Genomic DNA, 27,718 nt, shown 5'->3' on the forward strand with positions numbered 1-27,718 from the left:
CGTAAAAACTGCAAATGAAAATCGAAGGTAACTATTTTGCTCCACACAGAAGTTCGGCTAGTTTCGTAGGTGGTAGCTAACCGTAAAGACAGTAGGCAGATGGTGTTTGCCTTTCCTGTGATAATGATGTCTTTGTCGATTTAGGGTTTTTACAGAACTCTTCTTTTCGGCTGGCAATGCTTCTTTCCAAAACTTTGCTAATCACTTAACTTGCTCTATGGACACGGATCTTTCCAAAGATCTTTTCCTGTTGAAGCGATTCCTCATTGGCTTTCAATAAACTGATTTGTTCAATAAACACATTTGTTGAAACGAAATTGCTGGAAAGAATAGATTCTGTAAAGTACCATTGGCAATGCCTCTGTGTGTTTGTATCTGCTCCGTCTTCCTCCCGATGGACACCTGCCCTATTTTAATTCTGTCTTTTACTCCCCAAACAAGATACCGCTGTTGGGACTGCCGCTTAAAACCTTCCCTATTCTTGGAATAGTGGGCGGTGCCTTGTTCTCCTGCTCCAACTACTTCATTGTCATCTTCACTGGAGGCGTCGGCAAGAATGGATCAACCATTGCAGTAAGTCTTCTGGCACACCTTTCCAAACGAGCAATCAATCTTTGAATACACCAGCAGGTTGAGCTGTTCATTGGTTCTCCTTCCCTTTCAGCAGCGGTCATACCATTCCAGAAATGTAACATTTAATTGACAGAGCTGGACTTGAATCTTGAACCTGTGGGAGCCCAGTTTCTATCTATGTGAAGAGAATCCATGCAAAATATTAGGCTGAATGAGGCATACATGTTACTTTGCAGAATGTCCTTCTAGCCGTCCGTGACCGCTATAGGAACTTTTAGTATCTTTAATATAAAATATTTCCCCCTAAAAAGCCCACTGGATAGATTTCATGCATTTTGGGGGAACACTTAGGAACACGGAAAGGATCAAAAGCAAAGTGCTCACAAACTGTGCCTACACACTCCTAGGTCACAGCCATGCATGCGCCCCCACCTGCACTTTCACTAATATTATCAATGCCACAACTCTTCTGAATTACTGCCGGTGCCCAGACTCTTGCCAGCAGCACGTTTGCTTCCACTTTCCCCAGTGCCCTCCCAGCACCCCATCTATATGCTCTCTCCCTGCCACTGCTCATGCCTATGCTCTTGGCACCGTACAGCAAAGTAGAGGGCCCAGATCCCGTATCAATGGTGCCTTTTTAAGGGAATTTGCGCTAAAATAACTGCTTTCAAAAGAAATTCCCCAAACCGGCGACAGATTCATGAAAACATATATATTCCTTTTATTTTAAACCTGCACAATAGATCAAACATGGCACAACTTAAACACAGGCAACATTCAAAAAGTACAACATACACAATAATAAGGAAAAAAGCACAATATTTATGATGGGGGTGCTCTCTTAGTAAGTATTCAACACCAGGTGTAATAAATACATCAAAACAATATGTATTATATTTCCCTATGTGAGTTTGCGAGCATTCAACATCTTATATAAAATCGCTTATGTATCAAAAATGTTTTTTATACAGGTAGACTTAAGTTTCGGCTATCTCTGCGATTTATTTCAAGCCAGCCTTCTTCAGGACCTTTAAAACTTTCTGGAAGTGCAACATGGATAATTCAACTGGTTCACCACATGATCTGTGCAAGTAAAATGAAGCCACAATCCGCATAAAATTGTCTGCTTTAACATGGCAATTTTTCCAGGACATGCATGTATAAATTAAGTGTGGTCTTTTATGATTGATTATTTATAACGCACTTAATACCCAGAGTTTTCTAAGCGCGGACCCGGGGATTGAACCTGTGTTGCTCTGTGTCGTCTTGCTTCAAAGTCGAGCACGTTGCCCCTGAGCTATCCTCCCGAGTCTTGATTGGTGGACATAAATTAATTTATTTAGATAAACAGTCTGGTCCTAACATGTCAGCCGCAGAACTGGTAATGTATCCACATTCAGAGCTTTTAATGTTGTAATTTTAGAGGTTTGCTGTGGTAGGAATACATTGTATATCAGCGTGCCAACTATTTTATATATATTTATAGCAAAGTCCATTGGAGCCAAGTCACACATTCCACAACGCCACCTAGTAGCCATCGCTGGAAGTTCACCTCCAGTTCTGAGCCACAACAGCAAGGCATTGTGGGTATGCACATGAGCTCAAATGCAAACCTTTTTTTCCAGGAAATTGTCTTTGTCTAACAGGGCAGTGCTACTTTATTCATAGCTTAATCAACCCAAGACAGACATTTGCAAGGCTGCCAGGACAACCACATACCTGGTTTCACCCTTATTAGGGATCATCAGTGCAGTATAGTAATTTGCATACCCACCTTCCTTTGGAGAAGAGACTATCCTCCGTGGCCAGGAAATGCAAATATCTGTAGACCTCATCCCATCCAACATCAGAACATGTCTTCTGTTCTGGGGTTCATGGCATCTTGCATTTTTATTGTTCCCAATGAGCACAGGCAGATGAGACTCCCTACAGGAATGCTTGGAGGACCAGTGGTCTCACAGCCAAGACCCTTGGAAATGCACATTGAACCTGACGCACAAAACCAGAAAAACATTACACCAGAGGAACAAGAGGTCTGGATTGACCAAAGGGGAATCCCTTTCTAATGCATGACACCAATGCATTTGATCATAACTGATGTATGCCTGGAGGGATGATATGACAAGTGTTTCTAGGTGCGACAAGACCAGGGAGGGAAGACAGAGGGAGGACAAAACAAACGATCTTACTAGGCCATGTGTCATTCAGATCGCGCAAGTGCGATAACACAAAGTTAAGGGGGGTAGGGTGAGGGAAGAGGAAAGTGCAATCAGGGTAGCATTGCTCTGATAAGTGCAGCCAGGGCAGCGCTGCTCTGGGTAAGTGCAAGAAGGCAGGGGACTGTAGGGTTCCATTTACGGCTCCTAAGTAAGTGGTAGGCCTGGAGGCAGTGCAGGGGCTACTGGTCGAGGAGGGGCCTGGTACCTAGTAATACTGAGTAGCCAAGCAACCGGTTAGCGCAGCAGACAGGTAGGTCAGCAGAGGAGAGAGAAAGCGGAGCCGAAGAGGAAGGTCTTGAGCTGTTTCTGAAACTTCAGGTTGTCCGGCTCAAGTTTTAAAGGGGCAGGGACGCCAATCCAAAGGGAGGCACCCATAGAGGAGAGGAGAGAAATCTACCCCCCACTCTCTACCCGGAGAAGCGTCTGACCTTCAGAGAGTTGGAGGTGGCTGAGCAAAGGGCACGAGAAGAAAGGTGTTTTGGAAGAGAGAGTTGGATGTAGTGCGGGCCCCGGCCCCAGAAAGCCTTGTGGGTGATGCAGAGGGTTTTGAACTTGATCCTTGCAGCCACCGGGAGACAGTGGAGAGATTTCAATAAGTAGAAAACGGCCCGTTGGTGGCAAGTGCAAGGATAAGTGCAGGCATCAGGTGGTGGTGGCACTGTTAGGGATGCAGAAAACAGTCCCAAGTGCGGGGGTTGCCAGGAAGGCAGTGCAGAGGTGCGACTGGCGGGGGGAGAGTACCTGGGCCTGAGATCAGAGGGTGGCCAGGTAACCAGTGCAGAATCCGTTCCAGCCAGGAAGTCAGCAGGGGAGAGGAGGCGAAAAAGCAGAAGCAAAGAGAGAGGTTTTGAGGTGCTTCCGGAACCGGAGATGGTTCTCCTCAAGTTTCAGGGAGGCAGGGAGGCTATTCCAGAGAGAGGCTCCCAGCTGAAGAAAGAGATCTACCACCAACTCGCTGCTTGGCGAAGCGACTGACCCTGAGGGAGTTGGAGGCGGATGAGCAAAGAGCTCGAGAAAGAAGATATTTAGGTAGAGAGAGTTGAAGGTATTGAGGCCCCAGACCCCAGAAGGCCTTGTGGACAATGCAGAGGGTTTTGAGCTTAATCCTCGCAGCCACTGGGAGCCAGTGCAGAGTTTTCAGTTCGGAGAGATACGATCCCTGGGCTTGAGGCCAAGGACAAGTATCGCTGTCCTGTTCTGGTTGAGTTGCAGAGGGCGGAGAGTAGAAGCAGGCAGATTTAGAAAGAGGCTGTTGCAATAGTCGAGCCTCGAGAGAACCAGAGCTCTGGAGACGGTGAGCTTCTGGGGGAAGGAGAGGAAAGGAAGAATAACTCTGAGGAGGTGCAGCTGGTAGTGTGACTGATTAGAGACGTCAGAGATGTGAGGAGAGAAGGAGAGTGTGGAGTCGAAGATGACTGCAAGGTTTTTAGCCTCACAGGTGGGAGCAGGCAGAGGGCCAAGAGAGGCTGGCCAGAGAGTGACAGGAAAGGTGGGAGCGGGTGTGCCGAGGAGGAGAATCTCGGTCTTATTAGCATTAAGGCAGAGATCATTGGCGGCACACCACTCCTGGATGGCGGACAGACAGTCGGAGATGAGAGAGGGAGAAGAGGTGGCTGAAGGTAGCCTGAAAATTAGCTGAGTGTTATCTGCATAGCACTGAAAGTTGGGGCAGAGTCTAGCAATGCAGCGGGCAAGAAGTGCCAGGTATTGGTTGAACGGCCAGGGAGAGAGGTTAGACCCCTGGGGAACACCACAGGTAGAGGAGAGGAAGGACCCACGTTGAACCTTGGAGGGTCGAACGGAGAGGAAAGAAGTCAGCCACGCAAGGGCCTGACCGGTGATCTCAAGGTTATCACGGAGACGATTGAGCAGGATGGCATGGTTGACCTTGTCAAAGGCAGAAGAGCGATCTAGTAAGATGAGGACACGGGGGTGTTGGAATCAAGGTTGGAGAGCAGGTTTTCACGGATGTTCAAGAGAGCAGGTTCCGTGCTTCTGGCAGCTCTGAAGCCAGACTGATGATCATGGAGACAACCAACAGATTCAGTGTGAAGATTGAGCTGGGAGATGGCCAGCTTTTCCAGCAGTTTGCCCAGGAAAGGAGTGATGGCGATTGAGCGATAGTTAGCCGGGCAGGACAGGTCAGCAAAGGGTTTCTTAAGAAGAGGGTGCACAAGGGAGTGCTTCAGGGGGGAAGGGAAGAATCCAGGGGGAAGGGAAGAATCCAGTGGCAAAGGAGTGATTGCAGAAGTTGGCCAGGGCAGGAACCAGGGAGTCATTGTGGTCCTTGATGGTTTTGGAGGAACAGGGATGAACCTGTTTTGACGAGACTTTCATAGATCGGACTTGTCTAGAAACCTCATCTGGGGAGAACAGGGGATAGGAAGAGAAGGAGGGAGGAGAGGTGGCCGAAGACGAGCAGGGAGTAGAGGGAGGAAGGGGAGAGGAGGAGAGAGAAGACAGGATGTCCTGAGTTTTAGAGATGAAATGAGAAGCCAGTGCTGTGCAGAGGGCCTGGAAAGACACAGGAGAGGTAGACACTGGGGCAGGATTGGCCAGTTCTTTGCAGATTTTAGAGAGTTCAGCTGAGTTGTTAGATGCCGCAGAGACACGGGCTTGGATGTGAGCTCTCTTCTTGGTGAGGACAGCGATCTGGTATTGCCTTTGGAGTAGGCGGCAGGCCAGTTTGTCAGAGGATGTACATGAAGCACGACATTTCCTCTCAGCCACCCTGCATTTGCGTTTAAGGGTGATGAAGTCGGAGTCGTACCAGGAGTTGCACTTGGCTTTGGGCTTCAGGCAAGTATCGTGACTCCTGACAGGGGCAAGAACATAGTGTATCTGATATAGCAGAGTGGAGCATGGAAAGGGTTGCGTCAGGGTGCGAGTCAGCCAAAAGGGGCTAGGGGGGTGAGAAAGTGGCGTCGAAAGCCTCAACTGACACACGCTTCATGGGTCGGATGACAGAAGGTGGTTGGCAGTGATGGAGTTGGCTTGGCCTGAGGGGTAGAGAGGGTGAGCTGGGAGGAAAGGAGAAAGTGATCACTCCAGGAGAGAGGAGTGGTGAGAGGGATAGAAAGGGGAAGGTCTGAGAAGATCGGAACATCCAGAGAGTGCCCTGCAGAGTGAGTGGGCCAGAGGGGAGAATAGAGAGTGAGAGGGAGTCGCACAGGTCGCAAAAGAGTCCAGAGGAAGGACAGGAAGCATCCAGGTGGATGTTGAAGTCTCCAAGAAGGAGTTGAGTGGTTGAGACTAGGAGTGAAGAGGAGAGGTCCGCCCACTCGGAGAGGAAGGAGGAGATCTGACCAGGAGGTCGATGGATAGTAGCCACAGTAAGGGAATGGCTAGGAGAGAGCGAGAACCTGCAGACGAGTCATTCGAAAGAGGAGTAGGCCTGCATAGGAATGACAGATGCAGGAATCCCACTCGGGGAAGATTAGGGCTACACCCCCTCCAGAATGGTTGGACCTGGGCGCGGAGAGATCTTGTAGCCGTCAGGGAGCGGATTGCCGAAGCTCGTGACAGAGCTGGCTGTGAACAATGGAAATATGGAGAAGGTTGCCATCCTTGAAAGACTTCCTGGGAGGGGTACAAATCAGAGGTACCCCCTGTGGAGGTGTAGAAAAAGTTTGGGGGGTGGCAGAACGGGAAGGAGGAGAGGGCAAGGGAGCCAAGGAGGAGACAGCAGGGGGAGGCGAGGAAGCCTTAGAGGGGGGGATGGAAAGGAAATTGGCAAGGCGCGGGAAGCGTCTATCGAAGAGAAGGCTGGCCTGAGGGCCTTGGACCAAGACGGTACCATTCACAAAAACCTTAATGATCACCTTAGAGGAGTGGTAGGAGGCCAGAAGGGCCTCCCACCGGGTGCCACCATTAATGGGAGAAGAAGAAGAGAAAGGAGTAAGCACAGAGACCATATGTAGGGTCCATGGGTCTGGTGAGGGAACGACAAACAGGATGTTGGTGAAAGTTTGCCTGGAGGAGGCACTGGTATAGGTGTCAGCGATAGGGTGGCCTGGGTTGGAGACCAGGATGTCCTTTTTAAACTTCTTCCTACCAAATTTAGTGAAGAGAGCAGGATAGTTGATAGAGAAGCAGTTAGAGAAAATAGGAGAGACAGAGAGCACCATAGAGAAGGTAGGGAGAGGAGAGAAGAAGGGAGAGGGAAGGGGAGAACACTAGGGAAGGGCACAGGGCAGGATGCAAGCGGACGAGACAGAGCGAGGAGAGACAAGTTGAACAATTGGACAAGGCGACAGACACTCAGATTTAAAGGACTATCACAGTGCAATTTTAAAAACGGGAGAAAAACACACCTAAGTTTGAGAATCCTGGACAGATGGAAAAAAGGCCTAGGTTTCACCATGCAATTTTGAATACTTTCACCAATGCAAGTACACATCCCTGGAGTTCTAAACCCTCAAGCATATGCCGCGAGGTCATTCACGGAAGACTTGGTGGACTGTAAACGAGATTTTTAAAAATATCTGTTCCACTGCTGGGGCTCCCAAAATAGATCTTTTCCTCAGAACTGAAACTTTTCAACGCCAAGGCCTCGTCTCCAGGTATCAGGGTCACTAAGGGACGCCCTTTTGTTTGATAGACTGGTGAGAGAGGTTTCCCTACCCGTCTGATTTCTATACCAGACTGAAACAAGCCAAAGCAGCGACCATTATCTTGATCGGCCTGGCAATGACAGTGGTGGTTCCCAGACCTGCTGCTCACTCCGAATCACAAGAGACTGTCATGCATGTGAGACCTTCTAGCCAGATTGAAAAGCAGCAACTTTCACCACAATTTTTCATTACTTAACCTGACAGCATGGCTCCTGAGCTAATGCAGTATTATCATTTGAACATGCTAGGTGACTATGTTTGCAAGTGGATGTGCTGTGTGGTGCCAGTTGTTGTGAGGGTCATGTCTTCTGCACACCCGAGACCAGACTCCTTTCTCTGCTTCATCTGGCAAAATATGGTTTATCTTTTCCATCGATAAAAGTTCCCTTGGCTGCTATTACTGCTTACAAAAAGTCACTCTCCCAACCTGCTCTTGTTGCTGCACTGGTAATTAGACTTCCTTGAGGGTCTTAGAAAGATGTGCCCATCAGTTGGGAGGCATTTTCCCCTTTCGGAGTTCAGTGTTGTCCTTTCTAAACTAACTGGTCCTCCTTTTGAACCTATGCATAAGGCTGATATACAACACTTCACATGGAAGGTGGTGTTCCTCGTAGCTATGAACCTTTGCAGTTTTTCATAAGAACAAGGTAGCCCTAATGACGCACCCAACCTACAGTGCCTTTGCCTTGCACTACATGAACAATCAGGGTGGTGTGGGTCCATTCATCCTTTCAGTAAAGGCAAGTTGGTGTGCTAATGGGCCCTGGGAGCCATATGGAATTCTCATACCGGCAGGCAAGATGAAGATCTAGGTGGTGGCCCACAGCAGGCTGACTGGTGTGTCTCAATAATGGAAGCTGCTCCAGGAGGTAGCGGTGTTGGTCTTCTCCTTGTCGAGGGGTTCCCCAATTCGACATGTTTGCCGGCAGTACAAACGCAAAATGTAGCCAATTTTCATTCAGATAATTTCTTGTTGGAAGATCTGTTGGTTATGGACTGAGACTTTGTCTATTTGTTCCCTTCAGTTCTTCTCATCCATGTTGTGTTCAGGGGGTTCAGAACCAGAATGATCCTCGTGGCACTGATTGTGTCGTGAGTACTTGTTATCCCGGCTATCTAGAATTGTCGATCTGCATGTGTAGAGGAACGCCAGAAGAGAAGACTTGCCTTTGCAGGCTTGTAGTAGGGTTGCCTGTCAACGTCTAAACATTTATTCCTGGCTCTTGCAAGTCTGAGATACCAGAAGAGGGATATGCCAGAAGAGGTCATGGAGGTGATGCTCTGTGCCAGTCCATATGTGTGCAGATAATGTACATTTTCCATGTGGTGCCTTAATAAGGGTATCAACCATTTGGCGTGTTCTATGGCTGTGATTCATGAGGATTTGTTGTTGCTGCCAGGGTCAGTTTAAATATTGGTGCAGCTATAACTAGGTTAGATCCTGAAATTGTAGCGGCAGCTACAATGACGGTGGGAGTCTACATCCTCTGCAATTTGTAGTTTTTGGGGAGGACAAAGATGTCCCCGTCTAAGGTGATGCATGTTCTGGTATCTTGTCTACGGTTGACCAAGTTATGCTATGGGTAAGCAGTGAGCGAAGCACAGGGGTTCGAAGCTCTCCCATAGCCATCTTAAGTTAACTGAGATTTTCAACTTTGTACCACAACATACTTCAAGTAATGGGCCTTTCTCAAGTGGGCTGTAACAAACAAATAAAAATAATACATCATTAAATATATAACGAAAAAACAAAAATGTAATATTACAAAACAAAGAATTCATGTCTATTGTGATCTGAACATCTCTTACAGACCAGACTCCACCACTAGCACAGCTGAATAATTTTTGGGCAGATAAGAGTACCATTTTCCTGGTACTGGACCCTGTGATCAGCATGGTCTATGGCTGCCCTCTTGATTGCAGGAATCAATACGTGACACTCTGCCGTTCAAGCCTGATGGTGAAGCAGTCTCTGGGAGGTGAATGTGTATTGAGAACCAAAGCTCTGCCTGGCGGATATAATGCTCCGTTTATTTTCACTAGACATCACAGAGGAGTGGTCACTAAGACTTGTAACTAGTTGACAAATGAAAAGGTATCAGAGTGGTCTATTCAACCTACATGGTGAAGTTTTAGGCTACAAGATTCAGGCCTGCATCAATTAATTTGACTTTGTAAATGTCTTGTTATAGCCATGTAACTAGTCAGAAAAATGATCCTCTGATTTCTATTTGGAGTTTATAAGCTTGAACTCAAGAATACGGTACCTGCAAGACCGTAGTGAGGCAGAACAAGATTATCCGAGTTCCCTAGGCTTCAGCTCAACAACTTCAGCAACAAGCACCAGACAGCTGCAGGTACATTGTGGGAAGCAAGGACCCACAGTTGTGCTTCCATTGGAAGTACTGTGCCATAGAGGGAATATCCGAAATCTCAGGAGTGATCATGACAGTGCAGCATCAACACAGACTTTTTGCCACATTCCTAACGGGACGGATCAGAAGAGATGAGCTGGGGTGGAGAGGTAGCTGCCTGGGAGCCTGGGCCTGTGGCCACAACACCCCTACCCATCCCCTGGGGAGGAGGCCGACGAGATATCCAATGTTGAGCCCCCGCACCAAAAATAGAAATAGTTTCCCTTCAAGTAAAGTTAGCTTGTAGACCATGGATTCCAGTCTCATTTATATTCATGAGTGGCCCTGCTCATCCGTTTTAATGAGTGTCTATCGAGGCAACAGTAGCAGCGGCTTGTAGTACCTTCTATCACTGCGGTTGCGCAATGTGACACACCTCAGTGAGCGGCTGCATTGTGGGGTACAAAACATTGAATCTTTAAGTAAGAACATGCACTGTTACTCATATTAAAATAATTGTGCTAGTTACAGCCACTCATATTGTTTCTGGTAAAATCCTGCACTGTTTAGTGCTCTTTGTGTTTAATAAGTAAAAATACTAACTCGCACTGCAACCCAATCGTGGGCCTTGGCTGATGGGCCATTGTATATGCTATCATTTATCCTCATCCTTACTCTGATTTGAACTTTAAAGCTTATCCTAATTCAAACCAACAAGCTATTGTAAACTCTAAGCATCTCACTCAAATGTATCATTACCCTCAAAGTAGCCTCAAAGTACTCTATATGTCTGGGATCTTGTGATCTCTGCGGTTTTGAGGCTACTGTGTTCCAATGTATCCAGGAGGAGGAGAATAATGAAAAGGCACATTAATATTGCTGGTGTAATGTCTCTGTTGGTGTCAGTGTTTTTTTCCATAAAGAAATATTATTGTGTGATGGTTTGAGTTTGGGTCGAGTAGATAGACTAACTTGTTCAACTAGCAGGTCTCGTAGGATTTTAAAGATTTTTCTAGGGATGTATCTTTATGGTGCTGGGCAGGCACTGTGATCGTGTAATAAATTACAGGCATCTGTTAGATGAGAGAACACTGAATGGCTATTCCGCTGTATGACTGCAATTTCAGAAAGTGACAAAAGAAATGAAATGGAAAACAAGCTGCCCACTGTTTAAAAACAATGTCTTCATTAAAGAGTTAGGCGTTCCCTTCTAGAATCCAGATGAGCTCTGAGGATACTACCATTCGTTCAGCATCTCCCACCGACCCAGGAATGCGGACACTGTAACTCAGAGTGCACTTCTAGATCATTAATCCAGTGTATTCATCAGTAACAGACCTGGCATTCCATGTTCTGGATTCCATTGACTTAATCCCTACAACTCTTCCCATTCCCAATCCCCATGTTTTGACCCCATTACTCCTTAATATGACCAACGCTGCCATCATCTTTTCAGATGATGAACTGGGATACGGGGGATTATGACCACCTCATGGCTTAGCGCAGACGTTCCTATTGTATTGTTTTGTTTTTCGTTGTTTGCCTAAGCGCCCTGATGCCCACGGGCTATCGGCGCTATACAAAAAATAAATACATACAATACATACATACACTCTGTGTTCAGGGAGAAGCTGTGTTAATTTCCAATACGGTCAAATTGATCATGAAAAGGTGCTGTGATTGTTTTGTCTTCCAGGGAACCAGCATTCTTTCACCAGGCCTCCATATTGGACTAGTCCTCGCCCTTGCGCTGATGATCTACAAAAAATCAACAACTGAACTGTTTGAAAGTCATCCATGTCTTTATACTTTAACATTTGGATTTGTGTTTGCTAAAATTGCAAGTAAACTGGTGGTAAGGAATCCTCTTTCTTCTTCCAATTGCTTCTATTACTACTTGCATATTTCTGCTCTGGTCTCAATGGTGCACCTGTGGATAGTTTATGGCTGTATCAATTCTTCCATTACAACTGTTTCCAATGAAAAGCCAACTGTTTGTGGAGAAAAAAATCTCTGTGTGCTATTGTAATGTCATGAGTCTACCATCACCCCATGTGATGCATACTGTAACACAAACCGTTGTCAAATTTGTTCGAACTATATGGCGGAGTAAAGGACAATCTCATGGGTTCCCCCTTATCCTCATCCTGGGTTCCTTTACTGACTTTATTTTTCTCATTAGGCTTCTCATTTAACAGCATGGATGTATTATTCGATTGGAACAAACGTTCTCCTATTGCAGGGTTGTCCAACGTCAAGCTTCGAGGCCCAAAAACATGTCAGATTCTCAGGTTGCCTCATTAATATTCATGAGATAAATATTTCGAGGGGATTGGGTCCTCCGACGTATTCCATATCTATGACAGTAATCACCACAGCTGTGCTTCTTCAGAAAATCTTCGACCTCCTCAGACAGCCGACGTCACTGGATGTTATAAGTAGGACGCACGACGCCCATAGCCTCAGTTCCGTTTTTTCCGCGAACGTGTTCGCTTCGTGAATCTCGGTACGCCTCGACTCTTTGGAGTTTCTGTTGTTCGTTTGTGAAGTTATTCTTTGTGAAGATGTCTACCTCGTCATCCACACCGCGTCCGGGCTTTAAGAAGTGCGGGGACTGTGGGTCCAAGATGTCGGTCACGGACTCGCACGCCGCCTGCCTCTGGTGCCTCGGGGAGGCCCATGACACGGATGACTGTTTCGACTGCCAGTCGCTCACGTCGACAGCCTTGCGGGAGCGCAAGAAGAAGTTATCGGCAGGTAAGTTGTCCAAGCCCTGGAAGTCGAGGTCTGCGGGGCTTCCGACAGACGACTCGAGGGGCGAATCTCCGCGTCGTCATCGGAAGTCCAGTGGGTCTCGGTCCCGGAGTCGGTCTCACCACTCCTCTTCGAGGCACTCCCGGAAGCGCCGTCATCGGTCGCCTTCTCCGTCCTCATCCGAGGACTCCGCCCATCGGCGGGTCGCTTACCCCACCAAGCATGCGACACCGGAGGAATGGGCTTCCTTCGGGAAGAAAATGTTGGCGATTCTCGAATCGCAGGGCACTGGTCCGTCCGCGCCTCCGAGTGGCGTCGGTCGTGATCAGCCGAGAGATGCTGCTCGCACGCCTTCGGGCTCGGATGGACGTCACGATTCGCGGGAAAGGTCCCGCTCGGACAAGGGGAATCGTTCTCGGCATGCCCGGTCCAGGTCCCGATCCTCGACGCGCTTGAGACCGAGGGAACCTGTAAAGTCTTCGAAGAAGACATCGACGCCTGTGGCGCTGAGGTCGTCGACAGACTCTCTCGAGGCTGCGCCTCCGAAGAAGTCGTCGACGCCGTCGGCTCCCAGGATGTCGAGGGACACGCTCGGGGCTCCTCCCTCGAGGCCTGTGTCAATGCCATCGATGCTGTCGGCGCCGCGTCTGTCGTCAAGGCCGATTCTCTCGACATCTGCGCCGATTCACTCGACGCCCTCGACGCCTTTCGGGGCTGTGTCGACAGGGGTACCCCGTGGCTCGGGGGAACCACCTATGAAAGCTCTGGCCAAGGTCAAGCATGGCTTTGGTTCCAGTTCTGTGCCTTCTTACCGCCATCTTGAATTCATTTCAGAGGTGGATGAGGGCTCTGATGATGGCATGGTGCCTGACGAGATTCTCTCGGGCCATAGCCAGTTTGAGGACCTGAGGCAGTCCCTGCATGATGCTAGTGGGCTGGACACCTCTCCGGAGGTGGAGTTTTGTAGGCCTGAGCCTGGCACTCATGCTGATTCTTTGTACCGGCGACTTATGTCACGGGTCACCGAGTACTTAGGATGGTCTGCTCCCCAGGGGAGTTTGTTCAGGATGACCATACGGATATCCTCGACATTGGTCCGCCAACTGACCCGGTAATGCCATTCCATATGGCTCTGCAAAGAAGGGTGGCAGCGGCTTGGACTGCTCCGGAGAGTCTCCCGGCAGTGAGCAAGTCCTTGCCGCGAAAATACCGCCCAACCAGTAATGACCCCTGCTACTTGTCCAAGCACCCGACTCCGGAGAGTTTAGTGGTGCAGGCGGCTACGGCCCCGGCAAAGCAGGCGTCGTACCCTACCATCCCTCCTGATAGGTGTTAGGCAGAAACCTGTGCAGTTCCCTCTGGGACCACTGCAAAAGATTTAAGACTACAGGTGTTTGGCAGTAAACCCACTTGGTAGCAGTCTGTACCACACATACCCACTTGGTAGCAGTCTGTCAAAAGAACACAGTAGAACAAGCAAACACTGACCAGAGCTTGGTGTTAAAGAGATATAATTATTTATTTAAAAACACATCTAATAAAACACACTGGCATTAATATCAAGCAGTTTAAAAACACGGTCACTAAAAGATATACACTCCCTTCAACGATTAGTTAGACAAGTCTTAAGTAAAGCAACACTTATTTTCAGACAGCGGTGAGCGCTTAATGCAGATGGCACTCTGATCAATCGGTTTAAAAGGGAGAGAAAGGCAGAGTAAAGATAGAAACAGATCCCAACATTTTCGGAAGAACACAGTAGGAGAAGAGGGCAGGTTCAAACCGTGAAGTCAAAGTTAACAAGGCCAGACCCACTTTAAGAGGCTCCGGTCGAAATGTGTCCAAGGTCACACGGTTCAAAGTGCCCAAAAGTCTCGCAATAAGTTCAGAAAGAGTTGGACCAAAAAGAAAGGGACCAGTTAGATGGTCAAGGTGGCCAGCCCAGTCCAGAAGGTTAAGGGATTATTATTACCTTGTAGAAATCTTTAGAAAGGGAGGCCTGGCGGACACGGTACCTTAAAATGGTGAGAATACTCCAGCAGGGGCAGTTGTTCCTGGCAGCGGATGCAAGTCGGTGCTTCGTCCGGGGGAAGAGAGGATCTCGTCGGGGAGGAAAGCAGGAGTCCGTTGCACTGCCAGGGAAGAAACCAGCCGCGGAGTTCTCAATTAAAAGGGGCAGTCCTTTTATTCGCGGTCCAGTGGTAAGTGGCTATCCGGTTGCCGGGGTGCTTGGCACGGGCAATTCGACCACAAGACGTCCTGGGATGCGAGAAAAAGAAGGTAAACTGGTTGTGCCCACCAGTCAGGGGAAGAAGACTCTCCAGCCGGGAGATCTTCTCTGTCGTTGGGAAGTGGTGAGTCGGTTCAGCAGGGCTCCACCGGTGGTGTCCTCGTAGCAGGTCGGCTCAGCTTCTCCCTCGTCGGATTTTCAGGTCCTGTGGCGACTTCTGAAGTTCCAGTCCCAAAAGCCCTGCTTTTATGCAGCACACCCCCATTCACTCAGCCTAGCTGTCAATCAAACATGCTAAGTGGTGAGCCGGCCGGCTCACCACTTGGGCCAATCACACCAGAGTGCGACTTGAGTTACCAAGGTAACTCAGTCCAGGGTGCCTAAACCCCCTCCCATACCCCCTGTGGTACCCAGACAGAGTGGCACCACTTTTGGAGGCTTCTGTGGAAAAGCCCGCCAAAACCAAAAAGTGGAACAAAGGGCTCGACCTTTGGTTTGGAGTAACAGAGGCGAACACAAACGCCATTTTAAAACCAAGTTCTGGCAGAAAATACCAACCGGCGAATTAATATTAAATAAATAAACCGGCGGTATGTTCGAGGCTATAAGAATTAAATAATTAAAGTTGGTAGCCTCGAACAATGGGAAAATCCCATAGAGATATATTTGCGGTTGAATATAAAAAGTAGTATCCACTGCCACCAGCCAAAACTCAATCAGGGGGGACGGAGACGTGCCCCCTCGAACAACAGACCCCGGGGCAATAGAATTGCCCTGACCAATACGTCCACAATATGATGGTTTGTACTGGTTGCTGTTCATAATTTGGGACTAGCGAAGCCAATGGTGACTTTACATGCCCTGGGAGACCCAGGGTATGGAGTCTTTGTTGGGGGGGTCACTATGACACCCCTGTGTTACTGCACGGAGGGTGCTGTGTAACACACATAAGAAAAACATATGAGACCCTATGGAGTAAAAGACCCCATAGCCCATGAAACACATTAACATTCAAAGGAACACCATAAATCATGTCCAAGAGTGAGAGAAAAAGAGTCTCACTCTTGGCAGGAGAAAAAAAACAAACTCCAGAAATCCAGCAAAGCTGCTAGGGGACTCACTAGGTTAGGAAATTCAGCCTAACAGAGAATTCTCCCTAATAATAGGGATGACAAGCGTTTTGACGGCTGGGCGAAGAAAGTGTTTTCTGCAGGGGGTATGGCGCTTCAGGCGGCCAACTCCATTTGTGCCTTGTCTCGTTTCACGCACACTCTGTGGAACTGTTTCCTTGGCGGCTGAACGTATTCCCGAAGGGGATGAACGGGATGGTTTCCTTGCCATGGTTCAGGATGGCAAGGATTCTATGTGTGAGGCCGTTCAGTCGGGTTTGGACATGGCAGATTGCGTCAGCTGGTCTATGGCGGCGAGCACCGTGATACGCAGGTTTGCGTGGTTGCGGAAGTTGGGCTTTGTTCCTGGTGTGCAGGCCCAGCTCCTCAACATGCCCTTTGACGGGGAACATCTTTTTGGCAGCAAGGCTGACGAGAGCCTTCAGAGGTTGCAGACCTCCAAAGCTGCATCAAAGTCGTTGGGCGCTGCAGTTCGACAACCTCCGCCTTTTCGTCTTAGGGGACAGCAATGGAGAGGAGGTTCCTTTCGTTATTACTCATCTTTTGGTAAAGTGAGAGGAGCTGCCAGTCAAAGGGGCCACCGTAGGAGTGCCAGAGGTGGAAAACAAGGTACTCGAGGTGCCAAGGCCGCTCGGGCTGTTGCCTCAGGCAACGCTGCAGCCGCTTCAGCTCAGTCATGAGGCCATGTCCCATGGTTCGCTGGTTGGGGGAAGGCTGGCGCAGCATCTTGCAGAGTGGCGCGCCATTACTTCAGATGTGTGGGTTCTGGAGATCATAACCCACGGCTACTGTCTTCCTTTCCGGCAGAGACCTCGCGACAATCCACCGGGGAATCTCTCGTTGCAGAGTCCGGATCCGCTCCTTGCACAGGAAATTCAATCCCTGCTGGAGAAAGGCACCATAGAACTGGTGCCCGTAGCGGAGAGGAACAAGGGATGGTATTCCCCTTATTTTATTATTTCCAAGAAAGACGGGGGATTGAGACCCATCATGGACTTGCGCGGTTTGAACAAACTCCTCAGGAAGGACAAGTTCAAGATGGTTACTCTCTCTCAAGTCCTCTAGGCCCTTCAACTTCAGGACTGGTTGGTGTCTCTCGACATCAAGGACGCTTATTTTCATGTGCCGATCCATCCAAAGCACAAGAAGTACCTGAGGTTTGTGCGTTGGCGACTCGCACTTTCAGGTTCGGGTCCTGCCGTTCGGATTGACCTCCGCCCCGAGGGTCTTCACCAAGCTCATGGTAGTGGTGGCAGCGCACACCACAGGAAAGGGGGGATTCACGTCTACCCCTACCTGGACGATTGGTTGATCAGGGCGCGCTCTCCCGAGCAAGTCCTGGATCATCTGTCAGTCACCTGCCACTCCCTCCACAAGCTGGGCTTCTCCCTCAACTTAAAGAAGTCCCATTTGACACCAACTCAGAGGCTCCAGTACATCGGAGCAGTGCTCGACACGTCCCTGGGGCAGTGTTTTCCTCCCCAGGTGAGGGCTCATCACATTCAGCAGATGGTGCACAAGTTTCAACTTGCCCAGACTCTCCCAGCGTTAGAGTTCTTGAGACTGCTTGGCCTCATGGCATCCTGCATTCTTCTGGTGCCAGAGGCCAAGTTGCGGATGAGATCTTTGCAATGGGCACTCAAGCTCCAGTGGTCTCAGTCCTCCGGCAGGATGTCAGACCCTGTTCAGGTGCCGTCTTCGGTCGCCCAGGACCTTCTGTGGTGGGCCAACATAGGCAATCTGATGAGGGGGGCTCCATTTTGGCTGCCCTGGCTGGAGGTGACGATCGTGACGGACGCATCCTTCACGGGATCTGACAGTCAGCGGTCGTTGCTCTCCGTCGGAGTCCAGACTCAATATCAATCTGTTGGAGTTGAGGGCCGTCAGGCTAGCCCTGAAGGCTTTGCGCCGACTGTGCGAGGAAAGAATGTCCTGATCCTGACGGACAGCACGGTGGCCATGCACTACCTCAACAAAAGGGGGGGGGGGGCAGGGTCACTTCATCTGTGCAGGGAGGCGATGCAGCTCTGGTTCTGGGCAATCCAGCAGGAAGTTTCGATCTCGGCAGTTCATCTGGCAGGAGACGAAAACTAGACGGCGGATGCTCTAAGCAGGCAGAGCGTGATCTCTCACGAGTGGGAGTTGGCTCAGGAGATTCTCCTGGAGATCTTCGCCCTTTGGCGGACCCCTCAAGTGGATCTCTTTGCCTCCAGTGTCAACCGGAAGTGCGAGAGGTTCTGCTTGTGGGAATTTCCTCCAAACGGAGCCTTAGGAGATGCGTTCGTGGTGGAGTGGTCATTCCCACTGCTGTACGTGATTCCTCCAGTCCCCGTCATCCCGCAAGTACTGCGGAGGTTACGGAGGTTCGGTTCCTGGATGATCCTCATTGCTCCGGCGTGGGCCCGGAGAACGTGGTACCCGGACCTTCTCGACTTGTCCATCTGCCTTCCATGTCGTCTTCCCTACTGAGACGATCTGCTCTCACGGGAGGGGAGTCAGGTTCTCCATCCAGAGGTCAGGTCCCTCAACCTTCACGCTTGGTTTCTGAAAGGTTGAGGTATAAGGATTGGGACCTCCCTGAAGACGTGACGGAGGTGTTGCTTTCGGCCAGAAGGCCCGCAACAAAGCCCCTGTACCGTTGCCGTTGGAGGAAGTTCTGCGACTGGTGCAGGGTTAAGAATGTGGATCCTTTTGCATGTGAAATTCCCATGGTTCTGTCTTTTTTGCTTTCTTTGGCCCACAAGGGCCTTCAAGTGGGTAACATTAAAGATTACCTGGCGGCGCTGTCCATATTTAAGCGCTCGTCTGAAGAGTGTTCCTATTTTAAAATTCCTTTAATTTCTCAGTTTCTGAAAGGGCTCACTAATGTGTTCCCTCCGTCACCTTTCCAGGTGCCCGGTTGGGATTTGAACCTTGTTCTCAAGTTTCTGATGGGTGCTTCGTTTGAGCCTTTGCATTCATGCCCTTTGAGACTGTTAACTCTGAAAACTGTATTTTAGGTGTCACTTCCGCTCGCAGAGTGAGGGAGTTACAGGCACTTTCAGTTAAGCCACCCTTCACTGTATTTCATAAGGACAGGGTTGTCCTTCGTCCTTCTTTTCTTCCGAAGGTGGTGTCGGAATTTCATTTAGGCCAGAAGGAGGTTGTTCCAGCATTTTATCCTCCTCCACATCCTGGTAAGGAAGAGGAGAGGCTCCATAGGCTTGATCCTAGGAGAGCGTTGAGCTTTTATATTTCACGCATGTCCCGGGTCAGAGTGGACGATCAGCTCTTTATTGGTTACGCTGGTAAGCGTTTGGGACAGGCTGTGACGAAACAGACTTTGTCTCGCTGGATTATTTTGGCTATCTCTTGAGTGTTACCGCTTGGCGGGTCAGGACCCACCAGTCGGCTTACGGGCCCATTCTACCAGGGGTATGGCTGCCTCTACTGCCCTGCAGAGGGGTGTTCTTATTCGCAACATCTGTGATGCAGCCACCTGGGCTTCGGTACATACTTTTGTATGTCACTATTCCCTCGATTCCATCCGGGGGCAGGATCTGGCCTTTGGCAAGGCGGTTCTTTACTCCGCAATTTGATTGGGCATGCTAAATTTCTGTTTTCTAAATTCTTTTCCCACCTCCTTGCATTGGTACTGCTTTGGGAGCCTGTCATAGATATGGAATACGTCGGAGTACCCAATCCCCTCGAAGAACAAGTTACTCTCCTCTTACGTGGTAACGTTCTTTCGATGGGATGGTCTGACGACGTATTCCATATAGCTCCCTCCCTACCTTCCCTGCTACAGAATTTCTTATGTGATTGCAGCTTACGTTTCCGCAAGGCTTTGTGTGTCAGACTGGCAGAAGACTGGTGGCACATGTTCTGGGAAAAAACTACAACTGAGGCTACGGGGGGTCATGCGTCCTACTTATAACATCCAGTGACGTCGGCCGTCGGAGGAGGTCCTCGAGGGCAGCGTGTCGACATCATCGACGCAGGACCCAGACGCCGAAGATTTTCCGAAGCAGCACAGCTGTGGTGATTACTGTCATAGATATGGAATACGTCGTTGGACCATCCCATCGAAAGAAGGTTACCAGGTAAGAGAGTGACTTGTTCATCTCGTGATAGCAGGCCTGCATGTTTCTCCCACACCAGGGCTTTTCCCCCTCAGCGCATTCCCTGTACTTCGCGCTTCATTCCTTTTCTCTCGCCAACCAGTCTGGACTGATACGTTTCTCCCAATGCCCACAAACACCTGCTTATGTGCCTCTTGATGTCAGGATTAGCATGCTCTGGCCACCCCTTGTCTCCAGAAGAAAGGTATAGATGTTTCGTGATGCCACCATGCCTTCTCACAATAACATACAGATCAAGCCATGGCATCTACAGGAAGTGATCTCCACTCATGTAAAGAAAACCAATGACCTTATCATGTCTTGTGCTCATACTGGTGTCATCTTCAGGCTGGAAGGTTTCATATTAGGACCCTGTCACAGGCTTCACTGTAGTAGCAAGGTAGCGGCTGTAGGCCAGGGTAAATGATCAGGAAACCCTATGTACCCAAAGCGTGTCCTGGTCCAGAAAGAAGGAACACGCTTCAAGGCAGGGACCATCATTATCCGGCACAGGATCTGTAGGAATAGTGAGAGGTAAATTGAGACTATACATACCGTGAAGAGAATGGACCAAACCTGTTTAGTTGCAGAATGCTAAAGGGACTGACATTATTGTCATCATACCCCGCTTACCAGAGGCTTACTTCCAACCCAGAGTCCTGGGGCTGTGGCAGGTTTTACAGCAGAGAATAATACTATACCTCACACAGGGTTACAGAGAGAGTTCATCTATGCACCTATGGCAGAGATCTGCAACCTTTAGGTCTCCAGAAGATTTGGACTACGACTCCCATGGTCCCTCACCCTTGAAGCTGCCTAACACTGATGGGAGTTGAGTCCAAAACATCTGGAGAGCCAAAGGTTTCTTACCCCTTACCTATGGCAAGCAAACCCTCTATTGTCACGACCTCCCACCAGAACTTGCTATATTTGTGTTGATGACATTAGTCGTCGCATGTCCCTACGGTTTTCAACAACCAGCACTTTCAAGCTTACACTTCCATTTATAATGTATGTATATTTGTTCAAATGTAAACCTAATACAAATATCAGTATGCAATTTCAGCAAACAAATCACATGTATACTTGGATATAATCCTAGCGTTCAAGTCCACTCCTATTCATCTGTAGAATTGTAATCCCTACATCCAATAGTACCCCGAGTATGACCATCTAACATATGGCACAGAAACTAAAATTGTGTATTAAAATTGGTGGTGTTGAGAAAGGTGCTAGTGTTCGTGTAAAGCCATTCCAGCAACTGCAAACCTACCAAAAAGGTATAGCTAAAACCCAGGGCTACTAAAAATCAAATGCATTCCAAAGCGATGGTTAAATAATAAAGGTCAAACTATAGCAATCCACCTGCGAGGTCCCTCTCTGTTCAAAATATCTATATAGGCAATCACATTTCCTGCCTTTAGGAAGTACAAGGCAGGACAAAGGCCTGGGTGTGTGCCAGGCCATAACGTTTACCACATATTTGCCCCAGTGTCTCTCAAACTCCAGTGAACACTTAAAAAGGGCTAGCCTCGCAAAAACCATGTCACTCTAAACCCCTATCCGAAAACCTTGGATAAAATGTGAAAATAGAAAATATTGGATTAAAAGTTCAATTTATGCTTCAAAACTCTGGAAGTAAGAATTCAAATTAGAAATGGGAATCTAAAAATATAGAAAGTCAGTATAGTGTGAAGATGAGCTGCAGCTTCCTCCCTTACTTGGTCAGCTACTAATCATCTATGTTCTGGCCCCTTCCATTCCAATGGACGTAGCCCCTTCCATTAAATCTCAGCACTGCTTCCAATGGGCATAGTCAATTCCAGCACTGGTTCCGATGGACAAAGCCAATTCCTTTCAATTCCAGCACGGCTTCCAACGGATGGTAGCCTCTTCCATTCATTCCCAGTACTGCTTCCAATGGACATAGCCAATCCCAGCACTGCTTCCAGTCGGCGTAACCCCTTTTTTCATTTCCAGCACTGCTTCCAATAGAAGTAGCCCCTTTCTTTCAATTTCAGCACTGCATCCAATGGATGGTAGCCCCTTCCATTCATTTCCAGCACTGCTTCCAATGAATGTAGTCCCTTTCTTTAAATTCCAGAACTGCTTCCAATAGATGTAGCCCCTTCCATTCATTTCCAGCACTGCTTCCAATGGATGGTAGCCCCTTCCATTCATTTCCAGCACGGTTTCCAATGGACGTAGCTAATCCCAGCACTGCTTCCATTGGATTTAGTCCCTTTTCCTTATATTCCACCACTGCATCCGGTTGGACATAGCCAATTCCTTTCAATTCTACCACTGCTTCCAATGGAAGTAGCCCATTCCTTTCAATTCCCGAACCACTTCCAATGGGGGTAGCCCCTTCCTTTCAATTTCAGCACTTCTTCCAATTGTATTGTATTGTTTATTTATTTATAGAGCGCACCGGGCCCACAGGCATTTGGGTGCTTGCAAGTTTAGTTACAAAAGGTAACATTTTACATAGTGTTTTTTACAAATATATACAGTAATATACATAGATTATGTTGTACATGATCCTGAGTTCATAGATTAGACACATCACTGGTCGCATGAATGCAGCAGTGCTTGGCATTCAGCTTAAAGGACTGGAAGGAGGGTAACGCTCTTAAGGTATCAGGTATGGAATTCCAGAGTGTAAAGCATTTTGCTAAACAGAGGGCAGGGGTCGCTCATTTTCCTCTGCAGGTTCCCTTCTTTGGAATAGCCTCCCCTCCCCCTGCACCTTGAGCAGGATCTTCTCAAATTCAGGAAGCTCCTTAAGACTTTCCTCTTTTCCTCCTCCTTCCTTCCTTCTCCTCTCTGCTAATCCCACATTTGCGGAATCAGTGTTTTTGGCCCTTATGCATTCTCGGGGCCTTTACCGCCCACACCAATTCTTCCCAGCTCCTGTGTATCCACAGCACTTTGCATCTGCACACCCTCCGCTCTGGAGGCTCACACTTACACCACCTACGGCCCAGGCTGTGTAGCACTCAACACTCCTAGCACTTCGTCTATAGCTCACCCACAAGCTAGGACCCCCCCAGCACTTACCCCTTCTTCCCTCTTTCTTTCTGCACTTGCACGTTCTGAATACTCACAAGGAATAGTAGGTTCGTCCCTCTCCCTCTTCCCCCCTCTGCTCTCAAAAATTGTGTTGTAATGTATTTTCCACCCTCGTTCCCTAACTGCCCTTTGGGCGCTTTCAAACAGTATATTCTTATTGTATAAGTGCCTAACAAGCAAACAATAAATACATAAATCTCAGCACACTGTCATGTTTTTGGTTATTATTTATGAGTATGTTATGGTATTCAGCAGAGTCATAATGTAAGGGGCCCATCATGTGGGGTTCTCTTTATAGAACTCTATTGGTATTCTATCTGGCTACTGCCCTTGTTTGGAGAACCAAGGCTTGGAATATTTCATCTGTTTGTTCTAGTGGAGGATTAATTTAAATGTCCTGGTCCGTGGTTCCTAAAATTTCAGAGCCAGACTTGTCTTCAGTGTCATGATAATAGGGTACTGAAGTAATCAAAACACTTTTCTTTGGTCACACCATTCTCTGGGCTTGTCCTAGGCCTCCAAAAAGCCTTGGAGTCAGCGTATATTTTATACTTGATCGTTATTTAAAAATATCTTCTAGCTTTATGGCTCGCCCATATGTCCCCCAAGATTTTATTTCTTAGGGCTAAACTTCCTAGCCTTTTTACAATCCTTGTCATACTAGGAACCTTCTTTTGGAGGTGGAAGAAATAGTGGAGCGTACTTCAACCACAGCTTCATGCAGCTTAGTACAATCCATTGGCTCAATTTCATGATTCGATTCATCTTTAAAGTCTGTATATGTCTATTCAACACATTTATAATGGGGTAATTGCCATGAACTTTTAGCCTCTCCCAGGCTATTCCTCACTGAAGGTCATGGCAGTTATCTCCAGATAAGTCTTCACCCGTACTCTCTCTTGCATAAACATCCAGCCACACGATCCTAGGGTCATAATCTAGAATATAAAAATGTAACCAGTGGCCAAATATTTAGGCTAACCAGTATATAGTCAATAAGGGAGCAGTTCTCACCCCTTCCAAAGTATTTTTCGCCGTTATGTCAATATCAATCCTCCCATTGCAGGCTCTTGATCCCATCCTTGGTATACTCATGGCAAATACTGTCGCCTGAGGATGTACCCTCTTTGCCACCAGAGCACGTGTCTCAGGGGTATTCAAACAATTCTCCTCTGGGACAAAATCGACCGTATTTGGGAGTGGTTCATATTGTAGATTAAAATCCCCTACCACAATAATATATATTTCCCTCTCCTTTTATATTATTCATGGTATATTTTATAAGCGCTTCTACTGTTTCAACTGTGGGCAGTTTATTACATCCTGTCAATCTGTTATCGATATTTACTAGGAGAATATCTCTATTATTGTATAGGTTAACCCCTAGAGCCCCCATCAGGGGATTTGACTTCTATAATTCTAAGGTCATGTTAATATAGATTGATAAACCACCACTGGGTCAGCCCTATCTCCTTTCCTTAACCAATTTTTTATTTTTATTTTTATTTATTTGTTATCATATAGGTTCCTACTCAATCTGGGTACATTTGCCGTGAATACAGCGTTCCCTCGTGTCCTTCCTGCGACATGTTGGGATTACAGGACTTGGCCATCTGGTAGGTTATAGTTGACCCTTGGCTTCCTTCCAGTCAAAATATTCATCCCTTGCATACTTTCACCGCCTCCGTCTTCTATCCCTGGTCATAGGAGGCACATTAGTTGGTTGGGGAGGTAATGATTGGAGTAGTGTTCGTCAATCACTGTATCCATAGCTTCCATAGTATTTTTTTCTAACATTCGTTCCCTTTTCTGCATCCATGTTATTTCATGTCATGGTATCTCCATTCATCTTTTGTCTGTTCTCGCCAGGATCTCCAGTGGGTCCTCTCTGACCTAATTTCTTTTATATCTATTTCAATATCTCCATACACATTTTATATCGGCTTCAATATGTTCACAAGTCACATGTTCACAAGTCACATGTGCAAAACGTCACTCCACAATTATTCATATTTACCTGTAAGGGAGGCATGGTTTCAAACAGTGAAGACAGACACAAGTGATCACAATTTAAGGGTGTTTATTGAACTTCAATGGGTTGGTTTAACGCCTATCTATACCTAAATTTAAGGATGGGAGCAACGTACGACCATCAAAATAATAACAGTCCTAGTCGAGTCTGTCAAAATAAAAGGGCCTATACTAATAACCCTATTGCCAATCCTTGCTCCTAAATACAAAATGGTGTGGGGCAATAGTGTATGCAAAAAGTAAAGTGTTCGAGAAATAATATGGCAGGATATTTGAGCACTTTGCTTCCCCACGTTTTAAGCACAGGGCAAGGTAGCACGTTCGAGCTTCGCACACACTCTGGCTTCTCTGCCACCAGGATGCAATTGAAAGCATGGGTGTCAGGGCCTTCTGCCAAAGCCGCCTTTTCTTCTCGCTCCTGCCACGCATGAGGGCTTCGTCAGGATCAGGTGGACCGCCTGTTCGTTAGGCCCCCTATAGATCTGTTTGCCATGGCGGCGAACTCCCAAGTGTCAGAAGTTTGCCAGCAGGTTCCACCAGCCGAGGAGCCCGGGGACGCATGCTCCTTCCCATGGGACGGGATGTTCCTTTACGCATTCCCTCCGTTCCCTCTCTTGCTATATTCCTCAACACACTCGGACAGTGCCCATGCAAGATGATACTCATCGCCCCGGCATGGCGGAGACGGATCTGGTATCTGGACCTTCTCGGACTGTCTGTCAAGTCTTGATTGTCGTGAAGATTAGAGAAACCTCCGTCCACAAGTACCACACAGAGAGAAAGTAACACCACTCTGCGATCCTTGAGGCCACAGGTGGGAGATGCTTGAAGACCGGAACCACGGAACACTCGAACCCCAAGGCCGCTAGCAATTGTAGTGATGTAGTTGCTAATGACACAGGGCTTAGGGGTGGTTCCGTAAGATGGGCACGTGAGCAGCACCCCAGATGGAAGTAAGGTGAGTTGAAGCGACTCACAGCGGTGTGTAGAAAACACCGACTGGCCCACCTGTAGCTGAAGCTGGAGAAAGCAAGAAGGTCCATGAAAACAATCCTGAAGTTTGCCAGAGGAATACCAAGAATGGGTGCAGGACGCCAAGACAAAAAGGGAAATCCAAAAGAAGTCCGAGTTGCAATTCCGAGGTCAAGAAGTCCGTGAAATCAGAGCACAAGGGCAAATCCAAACAGAGTCCGTGTAAGAATTCCGAAGTCGTGTGGTCCGTGAAGCAAACAGTGATCGCGTACAGAGTTCCAAGGAAACAGCTGTGAAGCAAAGAGTAGCGGGTGAATCACTGCTTAAGTACTGATCGCTTCCGCGTCACGTGACACACAGCCATATCACGTGACCGAGAACCAACTATCACGTGACACGGGCGCGATCGTCCACGGATGCCTTCCCCAATGCGCCATGGCAACCGCCAGTGAAAGAAGGGGTACAATGGAGGCTGAACACGGCGCCTGCCGCGCCCCGAATAGATGACACGGCCCGGAGGGAAATGGGGAATCTGCTGCTCACGTGACCCCCGCCCTACGTGAGTAGCAGAGGAGTGAGGTGCAGGGTCCGGGAGCGCTATGGGGCACATAGATGTTGTAGGGACATGTGTGGGAGTGTGGTGTGTGACAGATGGGAGCTTGACAGTCCCCCCAAAGGTCCACGACCCCGTGGGCAGGAAGGATGGTCCCTATGGAAGCGAGAGACGAGCCTGGGAGCATGGACATCCCCAGCAGGGACCCAGGAACGCTCCTCAGGGCCATAACCCTCCCAATCCACCAAGTACTGCAAGCGACCCCTGAAAACATGGGAACCCAGGATGCCAGAGACCACGAACACATCGGGGAAACTCGAGGAAACCGTGGCAGCAGGGGAACGGAGACGGGTAGTACCGGGGCAAGGCTTGAGCAGGGAGGTGTGAAACACCGGGTGGAGCCGCCAAGAACTAGGGACCCGGAGACGATATGCCACGGGATTGACCACACAAGAAATCACAAAAGGACCACCACACCGGGGTAATAGCTTGCGACACCCTGGCAACCTAAGATGCCATGTGGACAACCAGACCGTATCCCCTACTGAATAGACAGGGGCCGCACCCGTTTCCGGTCTGCCACAGATTTCAGAGTAGCTTGAGCCTCCAGGAGATGAACAAGGGTCTGTGAGTGGACAGCGGACAAATCACGGGCACAGGCGGTAGCAGCAGGATGACCAGAGAGGGAGAAGTCAGGGATAGGAAGGACCCGAGGATGCTGACCGTAAAGGGCATAGAACGGGGAGAACCCTGTAGAGGAATGCACAGCGTTGTTGTACGCAAACTCGGCCAGATGTAGAACACAAAACCAGGACTGTTGATGCTGCAGCGTCAAGCAACGCAAGTATTGCTACATGGTCTGATTGACCCGCTCGGTCTGCCCGTCCGTCTCCGGGTGGTAGGCCGAGGAGTAACGGGAGTCAATACCCATCAATCTAGTCAAGGCATGCCAGAAGCGCGATGTAAATTGGGAACTCCTATCGGATTTTAACACGGAAGGTAACCCAAACAAGCAGACCACGGACTTGAAGAACAACCCAGCTAAGACAGGAGTGGAAGGAATGCCCGCGCACGGAATGAACCATGCAATTTTTGTAAAGGAATCCACCACCAC

At 48.4% G+C, this 27,718-nt stretch overlaps 1 protein-coding gene across 5 annotated transcripts in view; it reads left to right on the forward strand.

Annotated features, from left to right (window-relative positions):
- Positions 1-27,718, forward strand: part of CHPT1 (choline phosphotransferase 1) — a 759,006-nt gene that overhangs the window by 303,647 nt on the left and 427,641 nt on the right. For all 5 annotated transcript variants that reach the window (XR_011281925.1, XR_011281924.1, XM_069629892.1 and 2 more), the window contains exons 5-6: positions 442-573; positions 11,459-11,617. Coding sequence is in view for 3 of the 5 variants with exons in the window: in XM_069629892.1 (XP_069485993.1) it covers positions 442-573; positions 11,459-11,617 (291 nt within the window). In the remaining 2 variants the exon portion in view is untranslated. The remainder of the gene's footprint in view (positions 1-441; positions 574-11,458; positions 11,618-27,718) is intronic.

This window comes from Ambystoma mexicanum, chromosome 12 (genome assembly GCF_040938575.1).
Source record: "Ambystoma mexicanum isolate Mex_15411 chromosome 12, UKY_AmexF1_1, whole genome shotgun sequence".
NCBI classification, from domain to species: domain Eukaryota; kingdom Metazoa; phylum Chordata; class Amphibia; order Caudata; family Ambystomatidae; genus Ambystoma; species Ambystoma mexicanum.